The sequence below is a fragment of the Pleurodeles waltl genome, chromosome 10 (assembly GCF_031143425.1).
Source record: "Pleurodeles waltl isolate 20211129_DDA chromosome 10, aPleWal1.hap1.20221129, whole genome shotgun sequence".
Lineage (NCBI taxonomy): Eukaryota > Metazoa > Chordata > Amphibia > Caudata > Salamandridae > Pleurodeles > Pleurodeles waltl.
The window spans coordinates 15,278,643-15,301,636 of NC_090449.1; the positions used below are offsets into that span (position 1 = coordinate 15,278,643).

The following is a 22,994-nucleotide window of genomic DNA, read 5'->3' on the forward strand; positions in this document are numbered from 1 at the left end:
CCTCGGGGTAGCCACCACCTGGGCAAGGGAGAGGGCCTCCTGGGGATCACTCCTGCACAGGAGTTCCGTTCCTTTAGGTGCTGGGGGCTGCGGGTGCAGGGTCTTTTCCAGCCGTCGGGAAATGGAGTTCTGGCAGTCGCGGTCAGGGGGAGCCTCGGGATTCCCTCTGCAGGCGTCGCTGTGGGGGCTCAGGGGGGACAACTTTGGTTACTCACGGTCTCGGAGTCACCGGAGGGTCCTCCCTGAGGTGTTGGTTCTCCACCAGTCGAGTCGGGGTCACCGGGTGCAGTGTTGCAAGTCTCACGCTTCTTGCGGGGAGTTGCAGGGGTCTTTAAGTCTGCTCCTTGAAACAAAGTTGCAGTTCTTTTGGAGCAGTGCCGCTGTCCTCGGGAGTTTCTTGGTCTCTTGGAAATAGGGCAGTCCTCTGAGGATTCAGAGGTCGCTGGTCCTGGACAAAGCGTCGCTGGAGCAGGGTTCTTTTAGAAGGCAGGAGACAGGCCGGTAGGACTGGGGCCAAAGCAGTTGGTGTCTTCTTTCTTCTTCTGCAGGGGTTTTCAGCTCAGCAGTCTTCTTCTTCGGTAAGTTGCAGGAATCTAAATTCTTAGGTTCAGGGGAGCCCTTAAATACTAAATTTAAGGGCGTGTTTAGGTCTGGGGGGTTAGTAGCCAATGGCTACTAGCCCTGAGGGTGGGTACACCCTCTTTGTGCCTCCTCCCAAGGGGAGGGGGTCACATCCCTAATCCTATTGGGGAATCCTCCATCTGCAAGATGGAGGATTTCTAAAAGTTAGTCACTTCAGCTCAGGACACCTTAGGGGCTGTCCTGACTGGCCAGTGACTCCTCCTTGTTATTCTCATTATTTTCTCCGGCCTTGCCGCCAAAAGTGGGGGCCGTGGCCGGAGGGGGCGGGCAACTCCACTAGCTGGAGTGTCCTGCGGTGCTGGCACAAAGGGGTGAGCCTTTGAGGCTCACCGCCAGGTGTGACAGTTCCTGCCTGGGGGAGGTGTTAGCATCTCCACCCAGTGCAGGCTTTGTTACTGGCCTCAGAGTGACAAAGGCGCACTCCCCATGGGGCCAGCAACATGTCTCGGTTGTGGCAGGCTGCTGGAACTAGTCAGCCTACACAGATAGTCGGTTAAGGTTTCAGGGGGCACCTCTAAGGTGCCCTCTGGGGTGTATTTCACAATAAAATGTACACTGGCATCAGTGTGCATTTATTGTGCTGAGAAGTTTGATACCAAACTTCCCAGTTTTCAGTGTAGCCATTATGGTGCTGTGGAGTCCGTGTTTGACAGACTCCCAGACCATATACTCTTATGGCTACCCTGCACTTACAATGTCTAAGGTTTGGCTTAGACACTGTAGGGGCACAGTACTCATGTACTGGTGCCCTCACCTATGGTATAGTGCACCCTGCCTTAGGGCTGTAAAGCCTACTAGAGGGGTGACTTATCTATACTGCATAGGCAGTGTGAGGTTGGCATGGCACCCTGAGGGGAGTGCCATGTCGACTTACTCGTTTTGTTCTCACCAGCACCCACAAGCTGGTAAGCAGTGTGTCTGTGCTGAGTGAGGGGTCCCCAGGGTGGCATAAAATATGCTGCAGCCCTTAGAGACCTTCCCTGGCATCAGGGCCCTTGGTACCAGGGGTACCAGTTACAAGGGACTTTCCTGGATGCCAGGGTGTGCCAATTGTGGAATCAAAAGTACAGGTTAGGGAAAGAACACTGGTGCTGGGGCCTGGTTAGCAGGCCTCAGCACACTTTCAATTCAAAACATAGCATCAGCAAAGGCAAAAAGTCAGGGGGTAACCATGCCAAGGAGGCATTTCCTTACAAATTGCTTTTGTATGAATAAATGTTTAATAATGGAATATTCACACCTTCTCAATTCCTGGTGCTGCACAGATGTCTCTGGCATCATAACTCAAATCTGGACCATTCCGAACACTTATTAATAATGACCTCCATCTATTGAGGTCTTACCTTCACTCCAATTCTCTTCTCTCCAATCCCTAATTGACAGGTCTTTTAAAATTAGCACCTGTGTAGAGATAGGAGTCACTTTTAAAAGGATTCTGGTGCCTGTGAATCTTTTCCCAGGCCATGTCAGACATTATTTTTACAGTTTTGGGTACTCGAGCACCAATGCTGATATGATAGTTTTGTACAGGTAATACTCTAATGGAAATGTTGTTGCATATGTATGGATAGATTGGCCATCAGATTGTTTTTTCCAGATGGCAGAACTAACATAGCTCCACATTCAGTCTAACACCTTACCTAGCATTTGATCTTTCATAGATTCACATGCTCGAATTAGTCCTCAATGTCGAAATGGGAGTGCCTCAATAATTTTACCACCTCAGTACAAGGTACTGAGGTCCACTTTGTTACCATGATCACCCCTTTTCAAAAGAACCAAGGTCATCACACCTCACATCATCTGGAATAGAGTTCCAGAGCTTTGCTCTTACTTCAAGTCAGATAAGTCTACCTATCACTAGCAATAATACCTTGAAACCTTTCCTTAGGCTGTAGGTGCAGATTTGTAATACTACGTCTTCTGGAAGAAAAGAAGACCATGGTTAAATGCAAGAGTAGCCTTTTTGATGCCCCTGATTCCTATGGGAAAATGAGGGTTTTATCAGGTTATCTCACAAGAGTTGGATTTACTGACTTGATCCAGAACACAAGGTTGACGGCTACAAAATCTTCAGAACATTCTCTGCCAAGCTCTTAGTGATCGCGAGGGGAGGCTTTGAAGATGGATCTGGAAAAATAAGGCTGTTGAGCACCCATCTTCATAGGAGAGAAAAGGGCACCAAAACCTGAACCAGCTGAAGCCTCAGAGGAAAAGTCTTGACCTATAGAATCAGCCTCAGGTGAGCCTGAAGAAAAGAATCCCAAAACTGCTCTGAAACAGTCCAGGACCAGGCGCAGAAAAAAATGCATATCCCAACACTGTGCCCCCCACTTCTCTGGCAAAGAAGTTGAAGACAGCCATGCTCTCGACAGTAAGTCTGTCTACTACTACCACTGACCGGTCATCGATACCACTAGCCAAGGTGAGGAAACCAACCTCTCTACTAAACCCACTAAAGTCACCATTGCCTTAGACTTTGCTGATGACATTGTGGTCTGTAAGGTCAATAGAAGAGTAGTCGACGAGAATCTGTGTCGACTTTAACCATCAGTGAAATTGCAATCACACACCTGTCAACAAAAGTGTCCACACCCGACACGTTGGCAATCTCACTCCCAATGAAAGAAAGGTACGGAATCGGGATAGATGAGGCAGGAGCACACTTCTCCCAGCAAAATTACGCTTCAGCAACCTGCTGCATCGCAGGACAATGCGGATGAAGAAGAGTAGGGCCCGGACGGTCTGGATAGGACAACCTGTGGTCCTGCCCAGATCATGATCAAAGGTCAAGGCACCGAGGAAGAACAGACACATTGTCCACTGCCACAGCCCAAATCCTTCCATACCAACTATCCTCCTCAGCCTTGAGAAGAAAATAGGGAATTGTTTGTCAGTCACTTTCACCCTTGTCTGTTTGTATATGAAAGTTACAAGCAACAAGCTCAGTTAACCAAAAAACAAATCACCATATTCTTAACTGTGGCAGTGTCTGTTTTAAAAGAAAATGATAAGTTCGATGGCATCTGTCGCTGTAGATACGCATGTTTTGCAATAGCTCGCCATCTGGTGTTGGGCCGGAGTGTTACAAGTTGTTTTTCTTCGAAGAAGTCTTTCGAGTCACGGGACAGAGTGACTCCTCCTTTTGTCTCCATTGCGCATGGGCGTCGACTCCATCTTCGATTGTTTTTTTTCCGCCATCGGGTTCGGACGTGTTCCTGTCGCTCCGAGTTTCGGAACGGAAAGATAGCTAATTTCGGAAGATTTTCGTCGGTATTGTTGCGTTCGGGATCGGCGTAGTTAGATTCAACACCGCGTCGAAGGATCGAAGAGCTCCGGTGCCCTTCGGGGGTAGTTTTTTCAATCCCCCGTCGGGGCCTGGTCGGCCCGACCGCGTGCTGAAGAACGCCGATGGAACGGACCCCGTTCCGTTTCTGCCCCAAATGCCACAATAAATACCCCTATACAGACCAACACTTGGTCTGTAACCTGTGCCTGTCACCTGAGCACAGCGAAGACACCTGCGAGGCCTGTCGTGCGTTCCGGTCCCGAAAAACACTCCGAGACCGTCGAGCCAGAAGACTTCAGATGGCGTCCGCGCCGACAGCCCACCGAGAGTTCGAGGAACAAGAAGAGGAAGGTACCTTCTCGATCCAAGACTCAGACTCCGAAGGATTCAACGATACACAAACCGTGAGTAAGACGTCGAAAACCACTCAGAGGAAGATTTACAAGGCCCAGGGGACGCCACTGCCACCAGGCCATGGCTCCACCCATAAATTCGGTGACCGACCGTCGGCACCGAAAAAGGCCCAAACAGTGCCGAGATCGTCCGACTCCGGTCGAGACACCGGCACGCAGCCTTCTCGGGACCGAGAAAGTGCTGGAGACAAGCATCGACACCGAGATGCCGGTGTAGACACGGCTCGACGCCGAGACAGCGGCCCCGAAGAAGATCGGCGCCGACAGATTTCGGCCCCGAAAATGAAAAAAGTCACCTCGGAGCCGAAAAAGGACGCAGACAGGGTTTCGGCCCCGAAACAAACTGCAACCGACCCAGCTTCAGGCTCTTATACAGAAGAGCACTCGCTAACCTCCCAAATGCAAAAGCATAGGTTTGAGGAAGAGCTACAATCAACTGATGTGGACCATACGCAAAAGCGTATTTTCATACAGCAGGGGACAGGAAAAATAAGCACCCTTCCCCCTATTAGAAGAAAGAGAAGGTTGGAGTTCCAAACTGAACAGACACCACAACCAAAAGTGGTGAAAAGAGTTACCCCACCACCCTCTCCTCCGCCCGTGATTAACGTCTCACCAGCACAAACTCCATCACACTCCCCAGCTCACACCACCATGAGCCAGGGTGACCAAGATCAAGACGCATGGGACCTATACGACGCCCCAGTGTCAGATAACAGTCCGGAGGCATACCCTACGAAGCCATCTCCACCAGAGGACAGCACCGCGTATTCCCAAGTGGTGGCTAGAGCAGCACAATTTCACAACGTAAGCCTCCACTCAGAACAGGTCGAGGATGATTTTTTATTCAACACACTCTCCTCCACCCACAGCTCATACCAAAGCCTGCCTATGCTCCCTGGTATGCTCCGGCACGCAAAAGAAATCTTTAAGGAGCCGGTCAAAAGTAGGGCAATCACACCAAGGGTGGAAAAAAAGTATAAGGCGCCTCCTACAGACCCGGTTTTCATCACTACACAGCTGCCACCAGACTCTGTCGTTGTAGGAGCAGCTAGGAAAAGGGCCAACTCCCACACATCTGGAGATGCACCACCCCCAGATAAAGAAAGCCGCAAGTTCGATGCAGCTGGTAAGAGAGTCGCAGCACAAGCTGCAAACCAGTGGCGCATCGCGAACTCCCAGGCACTACTTGCGCGCTATGACAGAGCCCATTGGGACGAGATGCAACATCTCATTGAACATCTGCCCAAGGACTTACAAAATAGGGCAAAACAAGTGGTTGAGGAGGGACAGACCATTTCCAACAACCAGATCCGCTCCTCCATGGACGCTGCAGATACAGCTGCACGGACAATTAATACATCTGTAACTATCAGAAGGCATGCATGGCTCCGAACGTCTGGATTTAAACCAGAGATTCAACAAGCAGTTCTCAATATGCCTTTTAACGAAAAAGAACTGTTCGGTCCAGAAGTGGACACAGCGATTGAGAAACTCAAAAAAGACACGGACACTGCCAAAGCCATGGGCGCACTCTACTCCCCGCAGAGCAGAGGGAATTACAGCACATTCCGTAAAACACCCTTTAGAGGGGGGTTTCGGGGTCAGAGCACACAGGCCAGCACCTCACAGGCAACACCGTCCAGTTACCAGGGACAGTATAGAGGAGGTTTTCGGGGACAATATAGAGGAGGGCAATTCCCTAGGAATAGAGGAAGATTTCAGAGCCCCAAAACCCCTACTACTAAACAGTGACTCACATGTCACTCACCCCCTCCACACAACACCAGTGGGGGGAAGAATAAGTCATTATTACAGAGCATGGGAGGAAATCACTACAGACACTTGGGTTCTAGCAATTATCCAACATGGTTATTGCATAGAATTTCTACAATTCCCTCCAAACATACCACCAAAAGCACAAAATTTGACAAAACATCATTCCAATCTCCTGGAGATAGAAGTACAGGCACTATTGCAAAAGAATGCAATCGAATTAGTGCCAAACACACAAATAAACACAGGAGTCTACTCACTGTACTTTCTGATACCAAAGAAGGACAAAACGCTGAGACCAATCCTAGACCTCAGAGTAGTGAACACTTTCATCAAATCAGACCACTTTCACATGGTCACACTACAAGAAGTATTGCCATTGCTAAAACTACACGACTACATGGCAACTTTAGACCTCAAGGATGCTTATTTCCATATACCAATACACCCATCGCACAGGAAATACCTAAGGTTTGTATTCAAGGGAATACATTACCAATTCAAGGTACTGCCTTTCGGATTAACAACCGCACCAAGAGTCTTTACCAAATGTCTAGCGGTAGTCGCTGCACACATAAGAAGGCAGCAAATACATGTGTTCCCATATCTAGACGACTGGCTAATCAAGGCCCATTCGTTAATAGAGTGCTCAAATCACACAAATCATATCATACAAACCCTCTTCAAACTAGGGTTCACCGTCAACTTCACAAAATCCCAAATTCTGCCGCGCAAGGTACAACAATACCTAGGAGCCATAATAGACACATCAAAAGGAGTAGCCACTCCAAGTCCACAAAGAATTCAAAATTTCAACACCATCATACAACGCATGTATCCAACACAAAGGATACAAGCAAAGATGGTACTACAACTCCTAGGCATGATGTCTTCATGCATAGCCATTGTCCCAAACGCAAGACGGCACATGAGGCCCTTACAACAGTGCCTAGCATCACAGTGGTCTCAAGCACAGGGTCATCTTCTAGATCTGGTGTTAATAGATCGCCAAACTTACCTCTCGCTTCTGTGGTGGAACAACATAAATTTAAACAAAGGGCGGCCTTTCCAAGACCCAGTGCCACAATACGTAATAACTACAGATGCTTCCATGACAGGGTGGGGAGCACACCTCGATCAACACAGCATACAAGGACAATGGAACGTACATCAAACAAAACTGCATATAAATCACCTAGAACTTCTAGCAGTTTTTCAAGCACTAAAAGCTTTCCAACCAATAATAGTTCACAAATACATTCTCGTCAAAACAGCCAACATGACAACAATGTATTATCTAAACAAGCAAGGGGGGACGCACTCCACGCAGTTAAGCCTGTTAGCACAAAAGATTTGGCGTTGGGCAATTCACAACCAAATTCGCCTAATAGCACAATTTATACCAGGGATCCAAAATCAACTCGCAGACAATCTCTCTCGAGATCACCAACAGGTCCACGAATGGGAAATTCACCCCCAAATTCTGAACACTTATTTCAAACTCTGGGGAACACCTCAGATAGACTTGTTTGCGACAAAGGAGAACTTAAAATGCCAAAACTTCGCATCCAGATACCCACACAAACAGTCCCAAGGCAATGCCCTATGGATGAACTGGTCAGGGATATTTGCTTACGCTTTTCCTCCTCTCCCTCTCCTTCCTTACCTGGTAAACAAACTCAGTCAAAACAAACTCAAACTCATATTAATAGCACCAACTTGGGCAAGACAACCTTGGTACACAACGCTGCTAGACCTATCAGTAGTACCCTGCATCAAATTGCCCAACAGGCCAGATCTGTTGACACAACACAACCAAAAGATCAGACACCCAGATCCAGCATCGCTGAATCTAGCAATCTGGCTCCTGAAATCCTAGAATTCGGGCACTTACAACTTAGCCAAGAATGTATGGAAGTCATAAAACAAGCCAGAAGGCCATCCACCAGGCACTGCTATGCAAGTAAATGGAAGAGGTTTGTTTGCTACTGCCATATTAATCAAATCCAACCATTACACGCAACTCCAAAAGATGTAGTAGGTTACTTGCTTCACCTACAAAAATCTAACCTAGCTTTCTCTTCCATTAAAATACACCTTGCAGCAATATCTGCATACCTGCAGACTACCTATTCAACTTCCCTATATAAGATACCAGTCATTAAAGCATTCATGGAGAGCCTTAGGAGAATTATACCTCCAAGAACACCACCAGTTCCTTCATGGAACCTAAATGTTGTCCTAACTAGACTTATGGGTCCACCTTTTGAACCCATGCACTCCTGCGAAATACAGTTCCTAACCTGGAAGGTGGCATTTCTCATCGCCATTACTTCCCTAAGAAGAGTAAGCGAGATTCAGGCGTTTACAATACAGGAACCTTTTATACAACTACACAAGAATAAGGTCGTCCTAAGGACCAATCCTAAATTTTTGCCAAAGGTTATTTCACCGTTCCATCTAAATCAAACAGTGGAACTTCCAGTGTTCTTTCCACAGCCAGATACCGTAGCTGAAAGGGCACTACATACATTAGATGTCAAAAGAGCATTGATGTATTACATTGACAGAACAAAGAACATCAGAAAGACTAAACAACTATTTATTGCATTTCAAAAACCTCATGCAGGAAACCCAATATCAAAACAAGGTATAGCCAGATGGATAGTTAAATGCATCCAAATCTGCTACCTTAAAGCTAAACGACAGCTGCCCATTACACCAAGGGCACACTCAACCAGAAAGAAAGGTGCTACCATGGCCTTTCTAGGAAACATCCCAATGCAAGAAATATGTAAGGCAGCCACATGGTCTACGCCTCACACATTCACCAAACACTACTGTGTAGACGTGTTATCCGCACAACAAGCCACAGTAGGTCAAGCCGTATTAAGAACATTATTTCAGACTACTTCCACTCCTACAGGCTGATCCACCGCTTTTGGGGAGATAACTGCTTACTAGTCTATGCAAAACATGCGTATCTACAGCGACAGATGCCATCGAACTGAAAATGTCACTTACCCAGTGTACATCTGTTCGTGGCATCAGTCGCAGTAGATTCGCATGTGCCCACCCGCCTCCCCGGGAGCCTGTAGCAGTTTGGAAGTTACCTTCAACTATTTGTATATGTATCATCTCAACCTTAAATAGGTGCATACTTAGTCACTCCATTGCATGGGCACTATTACTACAATTCAACTCCTACCTCACCCTCTGCGGGGAAAAACAATCGAAGATGGAGTCGACGCCCATGCGCAATGGAGACAAAAGGAGGAGTCACTCGGTCCCGTGACTCGAAAGACTTCTTCGAAGAAAAACAACTTGTAACACTCCGGCCCAACACCAGATGGCGAGCTATTGCAAAACATGCGAATCTACTGCGACTGATGCCACGAACAGATGTACACTGGGTAAGTGACATTTTCATTCTTTGTTACTATTCCTAGGTGGAAATTTGTGATGAATACTTAGGCCATTCAGCGCATTCACAAAATAATATTTTCTAATAGAGAATTTTAACTGCAGATTGCTCACCTTAGAATGTTCCCCAGGCGTCCGGCTGGATCCGGAAAAAGTCTGAAGCGGTACCCCTGCCTGCTGAGAGGTGACGCACCCCACTCCGCGTCAGCGTCATCCATGCCAGATGTGATGTATGGGGCTCTCTATGGGTACCACCCTAGCATGCTGACATCAGTTTCTTTCTTTCTTTCCATCCCAGTAAGTGCGGAACCAGAGCTAACCCTGGTCATTTTGACCACTTTTACTCAAACATTTTGAGCACTTTTTCCAAATGTATCTTTCAGTGGCCACAGGAATGTCCCCCAACAAAACATGGCTTAAAAACTCGTAGGAAATGTCAGACAGATGTCTGTTTCTGATCCCCCACTTGGTTGGTCTGTGGTGCCTGGGGTCGTCCCACGACTCTGCAGCTTGCAGCGACTGTGCTCAGATGCACCCCAAGGCCATCTGGGAGCAGAGGGAAAGTTGTTTATCGTCTGCTAAAAGAATAAGATGTTTGGTGGCATGTGTAGCTGCAGATACTCATGCTGTGCATAGTCCGCCGAATGGTGTTGGGTCGGAGTGTTACAAGTTGTTTTTCTTCGAAGAAGTCTTTTCGAGTCACGAGACCGAGGGACTCCTCCTCCTTTGTTTCCATTGCGCATGGGCGTCGACTCCATCTTAGATTGTTTTTTTTTTCCGCCATCGGGTTCGGACGTGTTCCTTTTCGCTCCGGGTTTCGGGACGGAAAGATAGTCACAACTTTGGAAAACTACGTCGGTATTGTTTCGTTCGGTATCGGGTTAGATAGAATCGACACCGAATCGTGAAGAGCTCCGGTAGCCCTTCGGGGTAACTTCGACCCCCCGTCGGGGCCTGGTCGGCCCGACCGCGTGTAACATCGACACCGATGGAACGGACCCCGTTCCGATTCTGTCCTAAATGCCACAGTAAATATCCATATACAGACCAACATTTGGTCTGTAACTTGTGCCTGTCGCCCGAGCACAAGGAAGAAACGTGTGAGGCCTGTCGTGCGTTTCGGTCCCGAAAGACGCTCCGTGACCGAAGAGCCAGAAGGTTGCAAATGGCGTCCACGCCGACAGGACAACGAGGGTTCGAGGAACAAGGAGAAGAAGAGGAAGCCTTCTCCATCCATGAATCGGACTCGGAGGAGTTCGACGTCGAAGAAACCGTGAGTAAGACGTCGAAACAAGCACCACACGGGAAAACAGACAAGGCCCAGGGGACGCCACTGCCAACAGGCCATGGCTCAACCCATAAAATAGGTGACCGTCCATCGGCACCGAAAAAGGGCGAACTGGTGCCGAGATCGTCCGAATCGGGTCGAGACACAGGCACGCAGCAATCTCGGGACCGAGAAAGTGCTGCCGAAAAGGGTCGACGCCGAGACAGCGGAACCGAAGCTGCTCGACGCAGAGACAGCGGCACCGAGGATGATCGACGCCGAGAAAGCTCGACTACAAAAAAGAGAAAATTCTCCTCGGAGCCGAAAACAAGCAAAGACACAGTTTCGGTGCCAAAACGCCCAGAAACCGAACCGACTGCCAGCTCGTATTCAGAGGAACAATCACTGTCCTCTCAAATGCGCAAACACAGATTTGAAGAAGAGTTACAAACCACTGACGTAGACCACACCCAGAAGCGGATCTTCATACAGAGTGGGACAGGGAAGATCAGCACTCTTCCCCCAATCAGGAGGAGAAGGAGACTCGAGTTCCAAACACAAGAACAAACACCACAAGCAAAAGTGGTGAAGAAAGTAACTCCACCACCCTCTCCTCCACCTGTAACTCATACACCACCGGCACAAACTCCGTCACATTCACCAGCTCATACCACCATGAGCCAAGATGACCAGGACGCTTGGGACCTATATGACGCCCCAGTATCAGACAATAGTTCTGAGTCGTACCCTACCAAGCACTCACCACCTGAGGACAGCACAGCGTATGCACAGGTGGTAGCTAGGGCAGCAGAGTTCCATAACGTGTCGTTACACTCAGAACCTGTCGAGGATGACTTCCTTTTCAACACCCTCTCCTCCACCCATAGCACCTATCAAAGCCTGCCTATGCTCCCGGGAATGCTAAGGCACGCAAAACAGATCTTTAAAGAACCTGTCAAAAGCAGAGTGATAACTCCACGGGTGGAGAAAAAATATAAAGCACCGCCCACGGACCCTGCTTTTATCACATCACAACTGCCACCAGATTCAGTTGTAGTAGGGGCAGCTCGCAAGAGAGCCAACTCGCACACATCAGGCAACGCCCCACCTCCGGACAAAGAGAGCCGCAAGTTCGACGCAGCTGGAAAAAGGGTTGCTGTACAAGCTGCAAACCAGTGGCGCATCACGAACTCTCAGGCGCTCCTAGCGCGATATGACAGAGCCCATTGGGATGAGATGCAGCATCTCATCGAGCATCTACCCAAAGAATTACAGAAACGGGCAAAACAAGTAGTTGAGGAGGGACAAAATATCTCTAATAACCAAATACCCTCCTCTATGGATGCAGCGGATACAGCTGCAAGAACAATAAATACCGCGGTAACCATAAGAAGGCACGCATGGTTGCGCACATCCGGGTTTAAACCCAAGATACAACAGGCAGTGCTCAATATGCCGTTCAACGAACAACAATTGTTTGGACCCGATGTGGACACGGCAATTGAGAAATTGAAAAAGGACACTGACACAGCCAAGGCCATGGGCGCACTCTATTCCCCGCAGGGCAGAGGCACTTTTGGCACATTTCACAGAACACCCTTCAGAGGGGGGTTTCGGGGTCAAGCCACACAAGCCAGCACCTCACAATCAACACCGTCTACCTACCAGGGACAGTACCAAAGGGGAGGCTTTCGGGGCCAGTACAGAGGGGGACAATTCCCTAGAAACCGGGGAAAATTTCAAGGTCCCAAAACCCCTACAACCAAACAGTGACTCACAAGTCACTCAACCCCTTCACACAACACCAGTGTGGGGAAGACTAAGCCAATTTTACAAAGCTTGGGAGGAGATAACAACAGACACTTGGGTCTTAGCAATTATCCAACATGGTTATTGCATAGAATTTCTTCAAATCCCTCCAAATGTCCCACCAAAAACACAAAATATGTCAAAACAGCATTTAGACCTTCTGGAATTAGAAGTTCAGGCATTACTGCAAAAGGACGCAATAGAATTTGTACCACGTACACAAAGGAACACAGGAGTTTACTCACTGTACTTTCTAATACCAAAAAAAGACAAAACACTGAGACCAATCTTAGATCTCAGAACACTAAACATCTACATCAAATCGGAACACTTTCACATGGTCACGCTACAAGACGTATTACCACTGCTAAAACAACAAGACTATATGACAACCTTAGATCTAAAGGACGCGTATTTCCACATACCGATACATCCCTCGCACAGGAAATACCTAAGGTTCGTATTCAAGGGAATACATGACCAATTCAAAGTGTTGCCGTTCGGTATAACGACCGCACCAAGAGTATTTACAAAATGCCTAGCAGTAGTAGCTGCACATATCAGAAGGCAGCAAATACACGTGTTCCCCTACCTAGACGATTGGCTAATCAAGACCAACTCCCTAACAAAGTGTTCACACCACACAGAGTATGTCATACAAACCCTCTACAAACTCGGTTTCTCCATCAACTATGCAAAATCACACATTCTGCCGTGCAAAACACAGCAATACTTAGGAGCGACAATCAACACAACAAAGGGGATAGCCACTCCAAGTCCACAAAGGGTTCAAAATTTTTACAAGGTTATACAAGCCATGTATCCGACACAAAAAATACATGCAAAGATGGTATTAAAACTCCTAGGCATGATGTCTTCATGCATAGCCATTGTCCCAAACGCAAGACTGCACATGAGGCCCTTACAACAGTGCCTAGCATCGCAATGGTCACAGGCACAGGGTCACCTTCTAGATCTGGTGTTGATAGACCGCCAAACATACATCTCGCTTCTATGGTGGAACAGTATAAATTTAAACAAAGGGCGGCCTTTCCAAGACCCAGTGCCACAATACGTGATAACAACAGATGCTTCCATGACAGGGTGGGGAGCACACCTCAATCAACACAGCATCCAAGGACAATGGGACGTACATCAAACGAAGTTGCATATAAATCACCTCGAATTGTTAGCAGTATTCCTAGCGTTGAAAGCATTTCAACCCATCATAACCCACAAATACATTCTTGTCAAAACAGACAACATGACAACAATGTATTATCTAAACAAACAGGGGGGAACACACTCGACACAGCTGTGCCTTCTGGCACAAAAGATATGGCAATGGGCAATTCACAACCACATTCGCCTAATAGCACAGTTTATTCCAGGGATCCAGAATCAACTAGCAGACAACCTCTCTCGAGATCACCAACAAGTCCACGAATGGGAGATTCACCCCCAAATTCTAAACACTTACTTCCACATTTGGGGAACACCTCAAATAGACCTATTTGCAACAAAGGAGAACGCAAAATGCCAAAACTTCGCATCCAGGTACCCACACAGGCAGTCTCAAGGCAATGCTCTATGGATGAATTGGTCAGGGATATTTGCATACGCTTTTCCCCCCGGTCAAATCTCCTTCCATATCTAGTAAACAAATTGAGTCAAAACAAACTCAAACTCATACTAATAGCACCAACATGGGCAAGACAACCCTGGTACACAACACTACTAGACCTGTCAGTAGTACCCCATGTCAAACTACCCAACAGGCCAGATCTGCTAACACAACACAAACAACAGATCAGGCATCCAAACCCAGCATCGCTGAATCTAGCAATCTGGCTCCTGAAATCCTAGAATTCGGACATTTAAACCTCACCCAAGAATGTATGGAGGTCATAAAACAGGCTAGAAGGCCATCCACTAGACACTGCTATGCAAGTAAATGGAAAAGATTTGTTTGCTACTGCCATAGTAATCAAGTTCAACCATTACATGCATCTCCAAAGGATGTAGTAGGATACTTACTACATTTGCAGAAATCAAATCTGGCCTTCTCTTCCATAAAGATACACCTCGCAGCAATTTCTGCATACCTGCAGATTACCCATTCAACTTCACTATTTAGGATACCTGTCATTAAAGCGTTTATGGAAGGCCTAAAAAGAATTATTCCACCAAGAACACCACCTGTTCCTTCATGGAACCTCAACATCGTCTGAACAAGACTCATGGGTCCACCTTTCGAACCCATGCATTCTTGCAAAATGCAATTCTTAACGTGGAAGGTTGCATTTCTCATTGCCATTACATCTCTAAGAAGAGTAAGCAAAATTCAAGCGTTTACTATACAGGAACCTTTTATTCAAATACACAAAAATAAGGTAGTTCTAAGAACCAATCCTAAATTTTTACCAAAAGTTATTTCACCGTTCCACTTAAATCAAACAGTAGAACTACCAGTGTTCTTTCCACAGCCAGACTCAGTAGCTGAAAGGGCACTACATACATTAGACATCAGAAGAGCACTAATGTACTACATTGACAGAACAAAACTAATTAGGAAAACAAAACAACTGTTTATTGCATTTCAAAAACCTCATACAGGAAACCCAATATCAAAACAAGGTATAGCCAGATGGATAGTTAAGTGCATCCAAACCTGCTACCTCAAAGCAAAGAGAGAGCTGCCCATTACACCAAGGGCACATTCAACCAGAAAGAAAGGCGCTACCATGGCCTTCCTAGGAAACATTCCAATGAACGAGATATGTAAGGCAGCCACATGGTCTACGCCTCACACATTTACTAAGCACTACTGTGTAGACGTGCTATCCGCACAACAAGCCACAGTAGGTCAAGCCGTACTAAGAACTTTATTTCAGACTACTTCCACTCCTACAGGCTGAGCCACCGCTTTTGGGGAGGCAACTGCTTACTAGTCTATGCACAACATGTGTATCTGCAGCTACACATGCCATCGAACTGAAAATGTCACTTACCCAGTGTACATCTGTTCGTGGCATTAGTCGCTGCAGATTCACATGTGCCCACCCGCCTCCCCGGGAGCCTGTAGCCGTTTGGAAGTTATCTTCAACATTTGTACATTTGTAAATATATTACTTAAACCTTATTTGGTACATACTTATTCAATCCATTGCATGGGCACTATTACTAACATACACAACTCCTACCTCACCCTCTGCGGGGAAAACAATCTAACATGGAGTCGACGCCCATGCGCAATGGAACAAAGGAGGAGGAGTCCCTCGGTCTCGTGACTCGAAAAGACTTCTTCGAAGAAAAACAACTTGTAACACTCCGACCCAACACCAGACGGCGGACTATGCACAACATGTGAATCTGCAGCGACTAATGCCATTAACAGATGTACACTGGGTAAGTGACATTTTCATTCTAGCAGAGTCTGTGTGGGTGCCCGGTTAGAAACCTTCACTTTCAAGTCATTTAGAAAGTACTCTTCTGATGGCACATATTTAAGAGATGAATGTAGTTCACTCTGTTGCACCTGTGTTAACATTTTCTGCTGACATGGAAACGTCCATAATAGAATTGTAGCCTCGAACATAGATATTCATCCTCTGCCCCTTAAGTGACTTTGCTTCTAAGGAAAAAGATGTCGTCACTGCTTCTCCAGGATTCTTTCCAAAGGAGATTCAGGTTTTAACATTGTGTTATATCTTGGGTCTAAAACAACCATTTCTTTATTGTATATGTTTCCATGGGCCCTAACCTAGTATATTTCCAGGATGTGACGTTGGATAAACAAGCCTGCTTTTTGTATCGTTTTTGTAATGTTGTGGTTTTTTTTTTAAATGTCTTTATTTTTATTTTCCGCAACAGCACAACAAAGTTACGTAAACAGCAGACAGAGCAATATTCAAAAGACACAGCATCTGTACAGTCCTGGCACACCTACACAGCACTCTCAACTCCTTACTCGCCCGAGCACTCTAGATGCCGGGAGAACCTTACACAACATTAAGCGTCTAGTCCTAGGGTACCCCCAGAGCAGTCCCTCGTTGGTCGTCAAGTCGAATTCACATCCTAGTCAGGGTCTGTGACCTGGGCTATCGGTTCTTGGGACATCCTGCCATTCAAAACAATCCTCCTTCAATTTGTCATCAGTCCTGCCCTCTTCCGCCAGTGCCCATTCTCCCATTCCACTGTGCCTAACTAGGTCCCCACAGGGGCAGCCTTAGAATAGTGATTTATCTGTTCACTAGAACAAGCCCCAGTAATGCAAGTCTATATGGAATACCTAACTCCCCTTCGGGTTCAGTATGAGTTGTAGCAGACAGTGTCGCAATGTGCTTTCTACGTGTATGTCTTTCAATTCCCCAAGCCGGTGGTGACCGTATTGTTTTATGTTACCACAGTAAAGGGCTGCTCACATACTGGCATAGCAGAAGGATTGATGCATGTGCCAGACGCTGTTACTGGAAGGCCAGTCTTGTTCTTCTATGGTATTGTCTGCCTGGTGTCCTGAGGCACGTATTGGACACCACTTAGCTCCGTGTGTAAGCATTACTTGATTCTTTTTCTACCTCTGCATCTCATTCTCAAGAGAGCCAAAAATCTCTGTAGGTAACGGCTTACCCATATTTGTAGTCTTTCCCTAGTCCACATTGCCTAATCCTCTATTCCTGCCTGGCTTGAATCTGTGGAGTAAGTACACTTTATTCTTAACAATTGCCTGTGGTTCACCATCGCTGGTATTTTCTGAAGCTGCACATGCAGAAAATGCTCCTCTCCTTGTAATGTACTTTTATTAGTTGCATTTAGTTTGGTCGCTGGTAACTGTAGTTACCCACTGCCCAAATTAGTCCAGGGCTCATGCAGTATCACCAAAGGAAAATGTGCCTAGCCCCATAGGTAGTACACTACAGCAGAAGAACTTGGCTTGCAGGTCAGTATATGTTTTTTGGTATATTTTAATGAGTAAGCGTTTACACTAAGGTGTTGGAGAGTTGTTCTTTTACTCTTCATTATACGTAGATATTACTTTTACTGTTGTAGAAAGTTGTTCCTTTTACTCTTATTGGCAAAAGCTGTTCCTTTTATTTTTGTTGTGTTGTACAGAGCCGTTCTTTTGCTTCTGTTTCCTTATTTTTCTCCCTCTTCTTCTTCCTCTCTTTTCCCCTTCCTTGCTTGCTATCTCTCCTTTCCCCTCTGGGATCTTTACACCTCTGCAGTAAGTTCAGCTCCGGCCCCACTGGAAAACCAGGTGAGTGTACGATGGGGAGACGGGGTTTTAGACACCAAACACAAGCTCAGTGACCAGTGCAGGTGAGGCGCAGGATCAAGTTCACAGAACCCCTGCCTTGGGCACACAAATGTTTATACTCAGGGTTGTGTGTACGATCATAAAGAAGCCTGCAGCTTACATAGCCCCTGTATCGTGCAGATGCTGTTTATGCTTTTAACTTAAATGTGAGCATGTAATTTGTATGTAATCTAAGCTGTGCTGACCTAGACATAAGTCTGTTTTTGTAACTCTTTGGCAGCTCTGAAGTGTAACTGTTGATCATGCTCTCAATGTAACCTTAGACATTGCTTTGCTATCTCTGGTCTGAAAATGAGCTGCACAGTCCTTGTTACCTAAATGATAGCCCTGCTGCCTGAGGTCTGAGTGGCCCTCGTCTCATTTCCACAAAACATGGCTTTGGAAACTTTGCTTGGTTTGTCGCTTATGAAGCCGGTCATACTATGGAATGTGTCTGTACTAGTGCAGTGACATTTTACCACATTGTTTAAAGTATCCCCCCATGCCATCCCATTGAAATTCAAATATGAATTCAAATGGGAGTTCAGAAGAATTGAAGTGGAGAATAGTGAAGGGATTAAATGTCCTGTTGTTGTCCCATTCTTTCTTGTGCTCTGTGAACCGTATGCCCCTTCTTTCCAACTGGCTGGAAATTGCCTGACAGGTTGGGGCGGAAAGTTTTCTCTAATAGGAATACAGTCCTGTGTTTGAAGATGTCCAGGGGGAGTGTCCCTCCACGAGACCACAACAGTGCCGTTTTAGTTACTAATTTTTCACCGGGTTAGGGCACATGAGTGACCTTGGCTGAAAGCCTGCTCCAGTCTAAGTGCAACTTTGTGTTGCAATTTTAAATACTCCTCAAAGGACTGAGGAAGAGAGGGTGTGCAGATTACCACATCAGTATTAGATAAAGGCGATCTATAGGGAAACCACCGTCTTGTACTGGTTCACATACAAGGTAAAGAGCAGTCATCCAGACCACGTTCTTCATGTGACACCCATCCCTTCTACTCCCCACTCATTCAGCAAGCACCTGCAGTGTGACACACTACATTATAAGAGCGAGACCCTTCTCGGGTTGCTTGTGTCACCCTTCTGGAGGGGGACTCACCTGGCTGTTCAGGATGGACTGTGCGATGAAGGTCAGAACGGATTTGCACAAGATAGGCCTCTGTAGTGGTACAGTAGGTGAAAAACAGTAGATCGAAATGCTACTCGAAGCGATTATCAGTGGTTTAGACTATTTGCAAACAAACACTCCTCCTATCACCTTTTGTACCTCTGCTGATTAGGCCCTACTCTTTTTTTTATTACTTACCTGATCATGAGATCTCAAATCCATTTGTAAACAACACCATCAATGACTACAAAAACCTTGCCAACAACATTGTTGGTGAAAATCACACTGTCTCCACAAATCCATTTGATGACGACAACAGCTTCTCTACAGCCCTGGTCTCCTTGAAATTATGTATAAGCCCAGTGCCGTCCATAATCCTTCCGAAATCCCAGATATAATTATCTATGAAAATATGACCACTGTTTCCACAGAAGTGAAAGACTGAAGATGTGCTCTTTTACTGAAGGGACACTTGCTCAACCACTATTGGATATTCATTTTGTTTCCATGGATGAAGTGTAGAAATACTTTTGAAAGGAAAAAGTTGAAGACTGCTTTCAAAGTCTTCACATCATCTAGCATCACATAGCTTACTGTGAGCCGATGGTGCTCCAAGTACAGCTAGATTCTCTGACATCTCTTTAGAGCAAGAAGCTTCACTTTTTCAGAAGAGTTTTAGCTACGGAGTCCCTTGAGAGCATTAGTGTGCTCCTTTCCACATTTAAGCAAGGGCCTTAATGTTCTGAACTGATTGAGCCTTCTCCTGTTGTACCACCGTGCTGTGAGAAGTTAAGGGATGAAAAGGAGAAGTGCTCCTCTCTCCCACCTATAGGAGGACAAAGAGGATGATAAATAATATGAACCTGAAATCTACAAAGATCAACTTCACCAAGGTATCTGATTACTTGTGATAAAATATTATTGTTTTAGAGGCGTCACACCAGATCTGCCTCAGACAGATTGGCAACCAAGACCAAGGAAAGAACATGCTGCTTAAACAGTTTTTAAGAAAATCCAGGAAAAACACTAACACTGTACTGGGTTAACCAGGGGAAAAGGTGATCCCACTTCAGCACAACACTCACTGCTAAGATTGCTGTTTTGTGACCAAAAAATGCACTTTGCATTTGCAAATGTGTGTTTGCAGCACTAGCAATATTTGTCAGACCTGTAGTGAGTGATACCAAGTCTTCTTTGAAGTCCTTTGGGAATGGATCAATTTCTGCTGTCACTTTGGCCCTGATCCTAGTGCTCGAAGTGGACAAGAATGAAACTAAGACAAGAGGGATGACTTAAGTATTGACAAAGGTTCAAGCAGACACCCACTGGTGAATGTGTACTTTACGAATAGGTGTTCATTTATAATGGAAACTTGGAGGAGTCAGAACATTTTTGCATCTTCTTGTGGTGCATTTATTCACTTCCTAGAAGGCGTTCTCCTCAACTCTTGCCTTCGTTGAGGGGGACCCTACTGGCTTGGAAGAGGAGTCTGGAGCAAGACACACGTCGTCCTCTTGTGATTGTGTGAGTCGCATCCTCTGAAGGAACCTTTCCGAGTCGACATAGAGGCTAGGGACTCTGCTTGTAGCACAGCTCCTATGGAGAGAGAAGTGCTGACATCTTGGTGTAGTTAATTACGGTCACCACACCCCGCAGGGGTTGTTTGCTTGAACCGAGGTTACCAACGGTGCAGTGGAATCTCCAGAGCTGAAATGTTTAGTCTTAAAGGCACATTGTACTCGGGCACAGAAGGCTTGATTCTGGTGTAACAAGCCATCCATTTCCATGGAAAATTAGGTTATGTGACCTGGTCTTTCTCTCTGTCTCTCCTGTGTTCTAAAAACAATCATTGCATTTGATCCGCGGTAGTAACCTACTGATGAGTTATCTCATTAATGAGCTGCTTTGATACTTCAGTAGACGATTAGAAACATGGCACCATACCTGGGGTGACTCCCCTGTTGGCGCATAGAAGGGTCAGAAATGGCCTCTGCAATAAATCCTGGTCCTGCAGTGGCAAGTCACACCACTCCCAGGAAGAACACAGAGACCCACCATCTTCAAGACCTACAGGAAACAATCTTCATGTGTCTTCCTTAAAGAGCATGGTAAAGTACAAACTTTTTAACCATAAAGAAACCTGTGTTAGGTCTGTTTATAAACTCCTTTGTTGTTCCTGAGTTCACTCAGTGGACATTTACCTGGCTGCCAATAAGCGGTGCACGCCATGTACTGCTCTCGGTTGAGCAGTGGGCTTTTATATGGCTGCTTCTAACCAGTTCGCTCCATGTTGTTCTCTATCACTGCTGGGTGAACCCAGTGGACATGTGTCTGTCTTGAACCATATGCTGTTACTCTGTCGCTTCTAGGTGGACGCATTAGTCATTTATCTGGCTGCCTTTAACCAGTGCATGCTATGCCCTGCTCCTTTGTCTCTCTTAGGTAGATCCATTCAGCATTTATCTGGCTATCTGTAACCAGTTCACACATGCACTGCTGCTCTTTCGGTCTTCGGTGGGCCCAATTGGTACTTTTCTGGTCGCCTGTAAACCAGTGCAGTCCGCATCCTCATCTTTTGGGTGGACCCAGTGGGCTTCTGTCTGTCTGTCTGTGTTATTTGCACATCATGTGCTGCTCCTCTGTCACTTCTAGTTGCTGTGTTTGGCATTTATACTGCCTGTCTGTAACCTCTGTACGCCACAGCCCACTCCTTTGTCGCTTTTGAGTGGACCCTTGCAAGTAAATGCTAAAAAATGACTGGAACTGCCAAAACTTTAAGGGAATGGGGTGAATGTTGTTTACAAGCTGGGTGTGCATTATTATACAGCCTCAGCTGCCCTGTTGCTGTGACACCTGACCTTTTAGCCTTTACTCCCTCACTGTATTTAAACGTTTTCACTTTATCTTACACATTCCTCCTACAGACACTTCTAGCCACCACAGCCCACTCCTGTGGCTGATACTCTGGCTGTGCCACAGATTATCTTCTATTGCGTCTCTGTCTCATTCAGCAAGCCCTCGTGGTATCTCGTGGTGCCCCATGGCACAGGAAACAGCTACTCCTTCTGGTGCTTCCTGGTGGCTTGGCACAACTACCAGAGGCTAGGATCCTGTCCTTCCTTAGGTGACTCCTCATTACATGTCCTGGCACTATCCCCGGGGGCCTTGCTCGCGTACAAACTGTGGGGTGAAGGTTGGAGAGAAGCACCAACATTTTAGTTCTCTTGCTTAACCCCTTAGTGATACAGGCTGCTTCACTCTGCATCGGCTGCAATGTATGGAGAAGATAGCTGGGAAGTCCTACGGGCAGAGTTTCAATAATCCAAACTAGAAATGATAAGGGCTTGGGTCAAGCTTTTCCTTGAGGAGCAGGGATGCAACGGAGCAATTTTCTTGACAACTTTGAGCATAAAAAAGAAGGTGAAAAAAGCAGGTGGAAGTAAGCTTATAATTATGTTCCTAAAGGACAGTGTATTCTGAAAAAAATTCAGATGTTATACAGGTGACATGCACGTAGCAGTACAGCTAGATAGGGGTTGGGAGCTTCTCATGGCCGACTGTCAAATGTGCGTGATTGCTGTAGCAAGTTGGATGACCAATAGCCAACTAAAGGTCATGTCTGAGACGACAAATCCTCCCATGCCAACCTAATTCGCTCAACTGGTCAAAGGCCTGGGGGATAAATGAATGGGGAAATTGTCCCCAATCCGTTTGGCTCGCAGTCTTGGTGTCATTTTTATGATTCACGTTCTTTTGAAAATCAGACCTTAAAATTCTTCTCACCGTGTTCTTTTGCTAAAAAGCTCAGGAAGGGTATGATTTATCTTCCTAAGGAGAGTCAGTCCAGTGTTATTCAAACTACCATAGGTTCCAAATGTGACTTCTGCAACTGTTTGTATTTTGGGTGACCAAAATACCTACACATTGTTTTCACCTTGTCCAAAACTGCCACAAGAATT

The 22,994-nt window shown here is 46.3% G+C and overlaps 1 protein-coding gene across 1 annotated transcript in view; it reads left to right on the plus strand.

Moving 5' to 3' along the window:
* Positions 1 to 22,994, plus strand: part of SRPK3 (SRSF protein kinase 3) — a 207,685-nt gene that overhangs the window by 113,845 nt on the left and 70,846 nt on the right. Inside the window, exon 9 of the mRNA XM_069209420.1 lies at positions 17,845 to 17,876. Coding sequence (XP_069065521.1) covers positions 17,845 to 17,876 — 32 coding nt within the window. The remainder of the gene's footprint in view (positions 1 to 17,844; positions 17,877 to 22,994) is intronic.